Source organism: Scyliorhinus torazame, chromosome 13 (assembly GCF_047496885.1).
Source record: "Scyliorhinus torazame isolate Kashiwa2021f chromosome 13, sScyTor2.1, whole genome shotgun sequence".
Classification (NCBI taxonomy): Eukaryota; Metazoa; Chordata; class Chondrichthyes; order Carcharhiniformes; family Scyliorhinidae; genus Scyliorhinus; species Scyliorhinus torazame.
Window position 1 is genome coordinate 83,765,713 of NC_092719.1, and position 12,650 is coordinate 83,778,362.

The following is a 12,650-nucleotide window of genomic DNA, read 5'->3' on the forward strand; positions in this document are numbered from 1 at the left end:
TTGTTTCCGAGGCAACTGAAGGAGGTCCGAGAGGAGAAAGCGAATGCTCTGGGGATGATTTTCCAATCCTCACTAGACACGGGAGGTATTGGAGGACTGGATAAATGCAAACGTATCATTGTTTAAAAGGGATTGAAGGAAACCAATTATAGGCCAGTTAGTCTTGGGTCAGTGGTGGACAAATTAGTAGAATCAATTCTGAAAGATAGGATTAACTGTTACACAGAAAGTCAGGGGTAGTCAGCATGAATTTGTTAAAGGAAGGGAGAACGGGTTTTTTGGGGGGGGGTGAAGGAAGGATTGAATTCTTTTGAGGAAGTGAAAGAAGAGTTGATGAAGGTAGTGCAGTGGATGTTGTGTACATGGATTTTAACAGGGCGTTTGTGCCAAAGTCCCACATGGCAGACTGGTCAAGAAAGTGAAAGCCCATGGGATACAGGACAATGTGGCAAAGTGGATTTAAAAAATTGGCTTAGTAACAGGAAACAAAGGATAATGGTCGATAGCTGCCCTTGCAATTGGAAAGTTGTTTCAAGTCGTGTTCCACAGGGTTCGGTGTTGGGACCCTTACTGTTTGTGTTATATATTACTGATTTGGAGTGAACGTGGGGAGCACAATTGGGAAACTTGCAAATGACACAAAGATTGGCCGACTGGTAAACAGAGTAGAGGGTAGCTATAATCTCCAGAATGATATAGATGAATTGGTGGAGTGGGCGATAAAGTGGCAGATGGAATTTAAAACAGAAGTGTGAGGTCATGCAGTTGTAGGAGTACACAATAAATGGGAATATACTAGGAGGGGTAGATGAAGTGAGAGATCTTGGCGTACAAGTACACATGTTGGAATTGTATAAAACATAGGTGAGGCCACAACTAGAGTATTGTGTGCAGTTCTGGTCACCACATTACAGGAAGGATGTAATTGCTCTGGAGAGAGTGCAGAGGAGGCTTACAAGAATGTTGCTAGGGCTAGAAAAGTGTAGCTACGAGGGGAGATTGGATAGGTTGGGGCTATTTTCCTTGGAACCAAGAAGGATGACTGAATTGAGGTATACAAAATTATGAGGGGAAGTGACAGTGGACAAGATAAATTTGTTTCACTTGGTGGAGAATTCTAGAACCAGGGGACATAGATTCAAGGTAAGTGGCAGAAGGTGTAGAGGGGACATGAGGAATAACTTTGTTACAGAGGGTAGTGGGAGTCTGGAATTGGCTGCCTGAGTTGGTGGCGGAGGCAGAGACCCTAAACTCTTTAAAAAAAAAGTACCTGGATCTGCACTTTAAGTGTTGTAAGCTATAGGGTTATGGACCGGGTGCATGAAGGTGGGATTAGAAAGGACACCTGGATGTCCTCTGCATGGACAAGATGGGCCGGATGATCATCTTCTGTGCTGTAAGTTTTCTATGATTCTATGTTTAGCGGGGGACAGCAAGATATGGAATCTGCTTGTATTTAGTGTTGGCTGCAGATGTCTTGTTCACTTGCATTACAGAGCTACTACAAACTAACATTTTAAACTTGTTTTGTCAAGGACTGCAAAATGAATGTGAAAAAGAATCTGCAGGAGTTAATGACGTAGCAAAACAGCTAGAAAAGCAGGTCCTCGAGGACAAAGAAAAAGAGGAAGATGGGGAAGAAGGCAAGTAGACTGTTGAAGGAATCTGCTGAATATTTCAGTTACACTAAAGCGGAATACACTTTTTGATTTACAAATTATTTACCCTACAGAAGGAGATGGTGAAGGCGAAAGTTCATCAGCCAAAAAAAAGAAGAAAAAGAAAAAGAAGAAAGGGCGTGAGTGGGCTTTGAATACTCTGATAAAAGTTGTGGGGGCAGTTCAGGTTCATTAAAACTGGGCCTCATAAGTACATGGAAATGTGCAACACAACAAGGCTATTCGGCCCAAACAATCCATGCTGGCATTTATGTTACAATTGAACCTTCTCCGGTCTTTTCTCATCTAGCTTTATCTGTGTAGCCCTATTCTGTTCTCCCTCGTATGCTAATCTCACATCCCATTAAATAGATCTATTATTCACCTCAACTACTCCCTCTGGTAGAAAATTCCACACTCCCAATACATTCTGGGTAGGAAAGTTTCTACCTCGTTTCAATTCTTGGACACATCTTACTAATGGCATTTAGTTATGCTCTTTCCAAAAACTGAAGGACACTCAGTGTCTACTCTTTATCAAAACCTTTCATAATTCTAGGCCTCTGTTAGTCACCCTTAAACTTCTCTTTTGAAAAGAAGGCATTTGGGCCGATCATCCTTTCCAAATTTATAAAACCTTGTCTTTCTGGTATCATCTTTGTAAATCTTCTCTCCAGTGTATGCTTTTTATACTTTTACAGCCACAACTATAGACAGTACAGTTCTCCCTCTGTGTACCCGAACAGGTGCTGGAATGTGGCGACTAGGGACGTTCCACAGTAACTTCATTGCAGTGTTGATGTATTGGTTGGCAGAGAGGAAACAAAGAGTAGGAATTAATGGGTCCTTTACAAATTGACAGGCAGTAACTAGTGGGGTGCCACAGGGATCGGTGCTGGGGCCCCAGCTATTCACAATATATATTAATGATTTGGATGAGGGAACAAAATATAGCATCTCAAAGTTTGCAGATGATACCAAGTTAGGTGGGAGGGTGAATTGTGACGAGGATGCAGGGATCCTACAGCATGATCTGGACAGGTTGGGCGAGTGGGCAAATCAATGGCAGATGCAGTATAATTTGGATAAGTGGGAGGTTATTCACTTTGGAAGCAAAAACAGGAAGGCAGATTACTACCTGAATGGTTGTAAATTGGGAGAGGGGAGTGTGCAGCGGGACCTGGGTGTCCTTGTGCACCATTTGCTAAAGGTAATCACGGTAGCACAAGTGGATAGCACTGTGGCTTCACAGCGCCAGGGTCCCAGGTTTGATTCCCCGCTGGGTCACTGTCTGTGCGGTGTCTGCACGTTCTCCCCGTGTCTACGTGGGTTTCCTCCGGGTGTTCCGGTTTCCTCCCACAGTCCAAAGACGTGCAAGTTATGCGGATAGGCCATGATAAATTGCCCTTAGTACCAAAAAGGTTAGGAGGGGTTATTGGGTTACGGGGATCGGGTGGAAGTGAGGGCTTAAGTGGGTCGGTTCAGACTCGATGGGCCGAATGGCCTCCTTCTGCAGTGTATGTTCTATGTAAGCATACAGGTGCAGCAGGCGGTAAAGAAGGCTAACGGTATGTTGGCCTTCATTGCGAGAGGTTTTGAGTATAGAAGAAGGGATGTGTTGCTGCAGTTGTACAGGCCCTTGGTGAGGCCACACCTGGAGTATTGCGTGCAGTTTTGGTCTCCTTCTCTGAGGAAGGATGTTCTTGCTCTCGGGGGAGTGCAGCGAAGGTTTACCAAACTGATTCCAGGGATGGCGGGACTGTCATATGAGGAGAGATTGACTAGGTTGGGATTGTTCTCGCTGGAGTTCAGAAGAATGAGGGGGATCTCATAGAGACATAAAATTCTAACAGGACTAGACAGGGTAGATGCAGGGACAATGTTATCAATGATGGGTGTGTCCAGAACCAGGGGTCACAGTCTAAGGATTCAGAGTAAACCGTTTCGGACAGAGATGAGGAGACATTTCTTCACCCAAAGAGTGGGTAAGCCTGTGGAATTCATTACCATAGGAAGTAGTTGATGCTAAATCATTGAATATATTCAAGAGGCATCTGGATATAGCACTTGGGGAGAATGGGATCAAAGCCTATGGGGAGAAAGCAGGATTAGGATATTGAGTTGGATGATGAGCCATGATCATGATGAATGGCGGAGTAGGCTCGGATGGCCAAAAGGCCCCCTCCTGCTCAAATCTTCTATGTATCTGTGTATGCCTACTTGCGACAAAGATTATTATTATTAGATACAAGTTTAGTATAACTTTTCAATTCTATTCTTCTGGAAAGTAATCCTAGTGCTTAATTTGCTTTTTTTTACTGCCTTTGTGTTGCTACTTTAGTGATTTGTGTATTTGTACTTTGGATCCTTTTACTCCATTTAGATTATTTTCCGTAATACAGACGTTATTTTTCTTAACAAAATATAACACCTCACATTCACATGTTCCCTGTAAATTTAGTAGTTGTGTCCGGAGTGTGGCTGCGAACTCATTGCTTATTTTAGCTACAGGCCTGTAGAGGACCTTGCAGGCCTCTGTGACTATGCATCCATCTAGTTTTGTTCACATTTTGTTTGCTTCACATTCTGTGAAATGCATTTTATTGATTATTTGACCATTCTGCACGTTTATTAATGTGTTTTATAATTTGTTGCAGCCTCCTTCAGTATTGCACCCCCCGCCCCCAATCCCCACCACAACCCCGAATTTGGTGTCATCAGCAAACTTCAAAATTTTTTTGATTCCAAAGTCTAACGGCCTTCATCAATGAACTTTTGAAAATCTAAATAAATTACATCTACCGCATTCCCTTTGTTTACTCCAATGAGGTGATCAAGAATTTATTTTGACATTATTTCAAATAATTTCATTATTTTTGTTTTCTAGGTATTTTTCTATTTTCTCTTTTAGTGAAGTTGCCATGATTTTTCCTTGACTGCAGTTTCCTGGACATGTTTTTTCTCCCGTCTTAAACATAGTATAGGCGAGTAGGGGCACAGCTTTTCATTGTATTTATCAGTGGTTTAGATAAGCAATATTCAACTTTTCTGATGGCAGTGAGTAATGTGCCAGAGGTGTGAATGGGAACAGAAAATTGTAAAGGGACACTGATTGAATGGGTAAAAATGTGAATGGGTAAAAATGTGGCAGATGGAGTTCAGTGTGGGGAAGTGTGGAGTCCTCCACTTTGTGCCTAAGAACTTTTTAATCCACTGCGGTTTGTGTGGTGTAGGTATACCCTCAGTGCCGTTTAGGGGTAGTTCCAGGATTTTGACCCAGCAACGATATTTCTAAGTCGGGATGGTGATTGGTTTGGAGGGGAACCTGCAGGTGGTGGTGGTGTTCCCATGAACCTTCTGTCTTTGTCCTTCTAGGTGGTAGAGGTCAGGGGTTACCCCTCAACCTTCAAAGGCCCCAGCACAGATCCCTGTGGAACACCGCTAGTCACAACCTTCCATTCAGAAAAACACCCTTCTACTGCTACCCTTTGCCTTCTGTGAACGAGACAGTTTTGTATCCATCTTGCCACTTCACCTTTTGGACAAGTCCAGTAATGCCATTGAATGTCAAGGGGCGATGGTTTGTTTCTCATGTTGGAAACGGTCACTACCTAACATTTGTGGCACAAATGTTGCTTCCCAGTTATCAGCCCAGGCCACTATGGTTTATAAAACATGGGTGAACAGGGCTAAATTACCTGTTCCTCTCCTATGTTACAGATTTTAATGCAACTCCGTATTTTATACAACTGTTAATCTGTGCTTTTATCTACGAACAGCAAAAGTTCAGACAGATCCACCTTCCATTCCGATTTGTGAGCTATTCCCTTCCGGCGTATTTCTTAAAGGACAAGAATGTGAATATCCACCTTTACAGGATGGGTAAGTCCTTCATTCAAAATTTGGTCTCTCTTCATAGTACTGTAGAAATTAGGCAGTGCTTACATGGAGCTGGACCATGATCCTCACGTTTACATTGTTCAAACCCCACAGCCATCAGGGAGAAGGGAATGTTATGCCATCGCTGTAGTTGAACTTTTGAAAAGATTAATTCTGGAATAGAAAATTCTATGTCATTTATAAAAGTGCACATTTGTTGATGTCTAAGGCTCCATGAAAGTAGCAGCAAGTCTACAGCGAAAGCAGTGCAAATCAAAATTCAGTGATTTGAGCCTATTTATTTGTCTTGCCTAAAAAATTATTCTAACAAATTTCATTCAATTATTTGTCTTGTTTTTGCCCTTGTATGAATATCTGGAAGCATTAGATGTGGTGAATTTGAGCTAGTTTCTGATAAAACAAAGTTTCTTCAAGAAGTCATGATGCAGTCAATTATTTGTCTCCAGAGAATGTATCGCCTCTATTTTTATTAGTAACTTTCAGGCGACCGCTGCCAAACTTTCCCTATTGGAGTCCCACAATAGCACCTTCACTTTAAACAAGTGATGGTAGCACCAGTCGCTGCACTGAGACCAAATGCTTCGAGGCTAAGTAATAAAATCTGCCTAATGAGTTTGCAAGGCTTGAACTGATTTGCACTTGGACAATTATTGTAATGATGAAAGGTCCAAACTGGCCATTTTAATTCTCCAGCTGTTTTTCGTGTGTTTATTTCTCAATTCATGGCTTAGCCTGAAATATATTAGTATCTTCTGCCTATTGGAGAGATGAAGGTTGAACTGAACAATTAATTCCATACCTGGTATAACCAGTGAAATTTCAGTTCAGAAAAGGTACAATCATGAGTAAAAAGTGTTTGGAAGCAGCTTCATTTATAACCAATGAATATTAGTTGTAATGTCCTTTTACATTATAGTCAGCCAGTTCTATTAGGATCAATAATCTTTATTCTCTTTCCCCTCACCACTCCTGGCATTCAGACGTACATCGGCTTGGCGCATGACTAGTGAAGAGAAGAAAGTGTTAAACCAAGCCAGTGAGGAGATCTGGAGCGATTTCAGACAAGCCGCTGAAGCACACAGACAGGTGCGCAAGTATGTAAGGAGCTGGCTCAAGCCAGGCATGACCATGATTGAGATCTGGTAAGTGAAAAGTCCTGCTATTATTGATGAGCAGTGGGTGCATAGTGTTGCTAACTTTTGGTTGGTTCAATTGGCTCTGTTTTATAACCTTTGCTCTAGAGTCGCCAGGTATCTTTATGATACCGCCACGAGGTTCAAGTAATGATCAATAACTCAATAGACCAATTAGTAAGATTCAAATCAAAGCACATTTATTATACACAGTAAATCACTACTCATGCATAAACTCTACTTTCTAAACTATTTCTATCACTAACAGGTCTATACTTAGCTTCAGACTGGCCCACCAAGTCAGGGGAACAAATGGCCTTTCGTTCAGGTCCTGAGTCTGCGGGATTCAAAGCTGGTATGGACAGGTAGCTAGGAGCGCCTATCTCGTAGCGAGTGTTGACTTGAGACTTACTTGCTTGGGGGCTGCTGGACAGTTCACTCTCTGGTTGCTTTGCGTTGCTGAGTGACCGTGTCAAGAAGGACGATTTGAACTTGGGGGCTTTACTTTATAGTCCCCAGGGGCTTCCCGCCCTTCGGGGCGGACCCCATACCTGGTTCCAAGTGATTGAACTTCATTCCAATCATTCTCCAATGCTGGAGCGGTTCCCTGATCGTTGGGCGGTCTTTAAGTGTCCATTAACCTCTTTGTGTTGGCTCCTGCTGGCGCTGAGGAGTCTGGCTTGGCATTGTTTACCTTAAAATGTTTCGATTGTTCCCGGGGATTGCTCATTACTATGTAGATGGCTGCTACATTACTATGCAGATGGCTGCTTGTATCGATGTTATCTGGGTTTCTGCAGAGTCTAATACACAGTAAACTTGCACCTGCTAGTTTTTGCCTGTGTTGGCTGAATTTCCCTTCAGCCTTTGCTGTTCTCCATTTTAAGTCGGGAAGTGGCCAACTCGGGTAGCTACAATAGGTTATGGCTGAGCTACTGGGCTAGTAATCAAAAATTGATTTGTTCAAATTCCACTAAGGCAGTTTGAAGACTTGAATTCCAATTTTTAAAAAGTGATATTGGTAAACGTAAGTGTGAAGCTGTCAGAATTCTCATACAAACCTAACCGGTTCAGTAAAATCCTTTAGGGGAGGAAAGCTGTTATACCCTAGTGCCCTTTCTGGAGATGCTGATATTTTGAGAATGAAATTTGAAAGAAACTGTTAGGCACTCCCTTTCCTATTTGGAGACTGAATAGGGAGTGCCTGATCTTCCTGTCCACTCGCTCGCTGACTGATGCTGAAATGAAAATCACTTATTGTTACAAGTAGGCTTCAAATGAAGTTACTGTGAAAAGCCCCTAGTCGCCACATTCCGGCACCTGTTCGGGGAGGCTGGTACGGGAATTGAACCCACGCTGCTTGGTCTGCTTTAAAAGCCAGCTATTTAGCCCTGTGCTAAACCAGCCCTGTGAGGCAGTCACAATAGACAAAATCTGTAAAGCAGAATGCTCGGTTGTGCTGATGTTCTACAATTTGGATCATCGTAGAACACTGATATAGATATGGTTATTCTGATTGTACCAATTATTTTTCTTTAAATATTGGATGCCATTTACTAACAACATATGCAATTGAGATCCTAAAATCAGATGAGGAAATGTATAGTTTGCATATTGCAAACTTCATATATTACTTTTGCTTTTAACTTAGGTTGCGTGCATGCTTCATGTCCCATCTAATGGGACGGTGTTTTTCAAACTTTGCTTCTGGCAACCCACTTTTACAAAATGGCCGACTCTCGTGGCCCATGCCACGTTCACAATAGATTCATAGGAATTAGGAGCAGAAGTCGACAATTCAGCCCTTCAATTCCGCCATTCAATCAGATCATGGCTGATCATCCTGTTCTCAAATCCACCTCCCCACCTGTTCCCCATATCCCTTTAACCTATTTTAAAATCAGAAATATATCTTATCTCATTCTTGAAACCATTTAGTCACTCAGATTGCACCGCACTATAGGCCAGCGTGTTCCGCCAATTCACCACCCTCTGCAAAGTAGTTCCTTCTTATCTCGGTCCTAAATCTGCTGCCCTCTAGCCTATATTGGTGACCTCCCGTTCTTGCGGTACAGGAACCAATTCAGCTGATCTCGCCCATGTAGCCATGATAATTGGGGACGAGTACCTGGGACGAGGGGGTGGATAGCGGTTGGGGAAGAGATGGGGGGGGGAAAGTGTTCTTGAAGGGCAAAAGCAGCCGGTGTGGGGAGACAATTCTGAAGTGATGGGAGTGGACATTGGGGTGGAGGAGGCTGTACCTCTGGGTTAACGGAGAGAACGATAAAGCACCCACGCGGTTTGTTAGTGGACACACTGAACTCAGAAATAATGCAGATCTTGACGCTGAACACAGTAGTAGGAAATGTCACCCAAAGCAAATTTTACAGGTCTCAGACTGCAAACTCCCCCAACTACACTATTATCCAGGAAGCAAGAAAATCCACAGCACCGGCTGCTTCAAGAGCCTCATGGTCATTCTGCAGCGAGAATTTACCCAGGGAGAAATCGGAAAAAATGGTCAGGCCATCTTTGAGGGTCATTTTTGGTGACCCATTTTACACATACCGTGACCCACCTGCAGGCTGCGACCCCCACTTTGAAAAACACTATAGTAGGGTATGGCAGCATTGCGAGGATGATAGTGAACTAGTAATTCAGAGCCCTGTACTAATGCTCTTGAGACTTCAGTTCAAATCCAACCGTGTCTGCTGGGAATTTAAATTCAATTAATAAGTAAATCTCGATTGAAAAGTTAGTATCTGCAACAGTGATTGTGAAACTGCTGGATTATTGTAAAACCCCATCTGGCTCACTAATGTCTTTTAGAGAAAGAAATCTGCCACCCTTACCCGGTCTGGCCTACATGTGACTCCAGATTCGCAGCAATGTGGTTGACTCTTAACTGCCCTCTGCAATGGCCAAAGCGAGGCACTATGATCAATGACCATTGGGGATGGGCAACAAATGTTGGCCGTGCCACTGTCATTCCTATCTTGTGAATACATTTTTAAAAAATTCAAGGATATACTTTTAAAATCTAAAATTTGGGGAAAAAATCAGATGTCCGTAATCTGAAATAAAAGCAGAAAATGCCAGGCACATAGCAGGTCCATCAGGATTTGAAAACTGACGAGACATGCTGAAATTGGTGAAAGAATGTTTTGTAGCTTGACCCTATGACCTTCCTAACCCAATGGAATCAGTGCGGCCCACGAGGTAACTGATAACACGGTGCAGGGTTGCTGTGTGAAACCATTGTGTGTCAGGTGGAAAGAATAACAACAAGCTTTCATTTTACAGCGAAAAGCTAGAAGATTGTTCCCGTAAATTGATCAAAGAGAACGGATTGAGTGCCGGCCTGGCCTTTCCGACAGGCTGCTCCCTCAACAACTGTGCGGCTCACTACACACCCAACGCAGGAGACCCAACAGTGCTCCAGTACGACGATGTTTGCAAAATTGACTTTGGAACCCACATTAATGGTTGGCCAAATTTTATTTTGGACTGGACTTTCTGAAATGTTTCAAATCTCTTGGAATTTTATTTCAGTCAATGCTTAATTTGACATTTCTCTTCCGCAGGTCATATTATTGATTGTGCTTTCACGGTAGCATTTAACCCCAAATATGACAAGCTTATAGAAGCTGTTAGAGATGCTACTAATACTGGTATCAAGGTAAGCGCGAAGTCTAAAATAAAATGTTGCAGTATTTTACTGCAATGTGCTGGAATTGAGATCAAAAAGAGAATGTGCTTTGCAGCTTGGAGAGAACAGGTGAGTTAATGCTTCGGGCATTAATCTTTTTGACAAAACTGGATGAGTGGCTTGAACTGAAACATTAGCTGCTCCAATGGTGCCGACTAACCTGTTTTTTTCTGTGTTCTACATGATTAAATTAAAAATGCTTTTTAATAAATTTAGAGTACCCAATTCTTTTTTTCCCAATTAAGGGGTAATTTAGTGTGGCCAATTTGCCTATCCTGCACATCTTTGGGTTGTGAGGGTGACACCCACGCAGGCACTGGGAGAATGTCACAGTGACCCGGGATTGAACCCGGGTCCTCGGTGCTGTGAGGCAGCAGTGCTAACCACTGTGCTGCCCTAATTAAAAATATGTTTACCCATTATCCACAGCTAAGATTAATGCTTCTGTTGCCCTTGCTGAGAGCAGCTAACATGAGCTTACAGCTGGGACCCACTAACGTGTTAAAGGGCATTTGTCAGTTTGCTCATCTTCAGTATGATTTTACATTGTCATGGTGTTAGGAGCCATGTTTTCAGATGCTAATGACCAATTGTAGTGAAACATATGCAGTGGCTTATTAACCTGACTAGGGCTTCAGTCAGTTGGGGACCTGCATAGAATATCCCAAAAATATGGAAATAAATTAATTTTAGCAGAAGTGGAAGCAGTTCAGATTAAATATTGTCATTCACAAGTTGGGTGTGCCCCAAGCTATCTCAGTTAGTAACATTGCCAGTTGTCTGTCCAGGTTACTTAGTAAGTAGGAAGTGGGTTTCGCTCCCAGGTGACCTGTCCTGAAAGTCCAGTATTGAAGGAGTGCAACACAGTTAAAGATGCCATCTGACACTGCATAGAACTAGAGGAATCATACAGCAAAACACATTCTCCCGTGAGACTGGGTAGCTCCTTTCTAGTTTCCAAAGCAGTTCAATCATCCTTTTATTGCTTGCACAGCATACTTCCCAACAGCATAGTGTAAGAGTCCTTCTTGTTATCCTGTTTGTTCCCATTTATTTTTTATTATTTTGATCTGTGGAACCATAATCGGGGTGTGCCTTAAAGCAAAAGACTCAAAGTGAAGCTGCCTGCTTGTCAGGACATTGTTCCCAGGTTTTGCATTTTGGATAGGAAAAACCAGATTCGGCACAGAGTGGTTCTTAGGAATCAGTTTTGGAGGGAGTAGGTTTGATTGGTTAACTGGCAACTGGTGGGTTAGCTAGGGATGGTGTTCTGCCTGACAATGGTCAGTGATTGGTTCCTGCATGATGCTTCCTTGGAGAACTAGGCAGAAGTGATTAGATCTTGCATCTCTCCTGAATGCTGAAATGGAAGAACTGCTCTGTTCTGAAAGCCGTGTGCCTGGCACATCCTTGCTGTAAATTTGGAATGACAATAAGTCTGCAGATAACCTTGCCAGAGAAAACCATCTCAGGCCTAGAAGGAAGAAATATCAAAACAAACACCTGAATTTCAGAAAGACATTGACTGGAAGTCATTCCAGTGCATCAAAGATACTTATCCTTTCATTTTTAATATTTTATTTCCCTTTCCACCATCCTTTCTCCTATGTTTTAATATATATATTATATATGGCACAGGATGTTGTGACAGTTGCTACTTTTTACCAAATGGCTTGCAAATTATACTGCCGAGAATGAAAAACTGAGGTTTGATATTTAGCAATCAACCATTTTGGGGAAAACAAGGCAGATAGATATCCCATTGTGTTACAGCAAAGGCTGGAAGCACAAAACCCTCCTCAGAACATGTTTATCAATTTGACATCTCAAACTATACATTGCATAAAACTCACAAAAAAACTGACAAAGTTTGTTTTGACAGAAATAAATGCTTTTGGCAATCACTCAAATCTGGATGTTCTTTATTTTAGAATGCAGGAATTGATGTTCGCCTTTGTGACATTGGTGAATCCATCCAGGAAGTCATGGAGTCCTATGAAGTTGAAATTGATGGCAAGACGTACCAAGGTATCAGCTGGATATGGTGGCTGTTTGAATTGCATTGGATTATTACTTTTCCCCTTCCTACTTTGTATATTGGACCAGGTGCACTGAGGGCATTTGAAGTACTTCTGTTGTCAGCTCATCTCAAACCTGGGTAGTTGTGGGTCTGTGTAATTTTGAAACTCACTTGTCTTCAAACCAGCTGAGTCGTCACTGACCTCCTTGATCAAGGTTTTGTTTGTATTT

The 12,650-nt window shown here is 42.4% G+C and overlaps 1 protein-coding gene across 1 annotated transcript in view; it reads left to right on the top strand.

The window, feature by feature from the left end:
* metap2a (methionyl aminopeptidase 2a) overlaps positions 1–12,650 on the top strand; it is a 38,918-nt gene that overhangs the window by 22,212 nt on the left and 4,056 nt on the right. Inside the window, exons 2-8 of the mRNA XM_072470822.1 lie at positions 1,536–1,643; positions 1,733–1,798; positions 5,438–5,540; positions 6,539–6,700; positions 9,995–10,176; positions 10,276–10,370; positions 12,332–12,428. Coding sequence (XP_072326923.1) covers positions 1,536–1,643; positions 1,733–1,798; positions 5,438–5,540; positions 6,539–6,700; positions 9,995–10,176; positions 10,276–10,370; positions 12,332–12,428 — 813 coding nt within the window. The remainder of the gene's footprint in view (positions 1–1,535; positions 1,644–1,732; positions 1,799–5,437; positions 5,541–6,538; positions 6,701–9,994; positions 10,177–10,275; positions 10,371–12,331; positions 12,429–12,650) is intronic.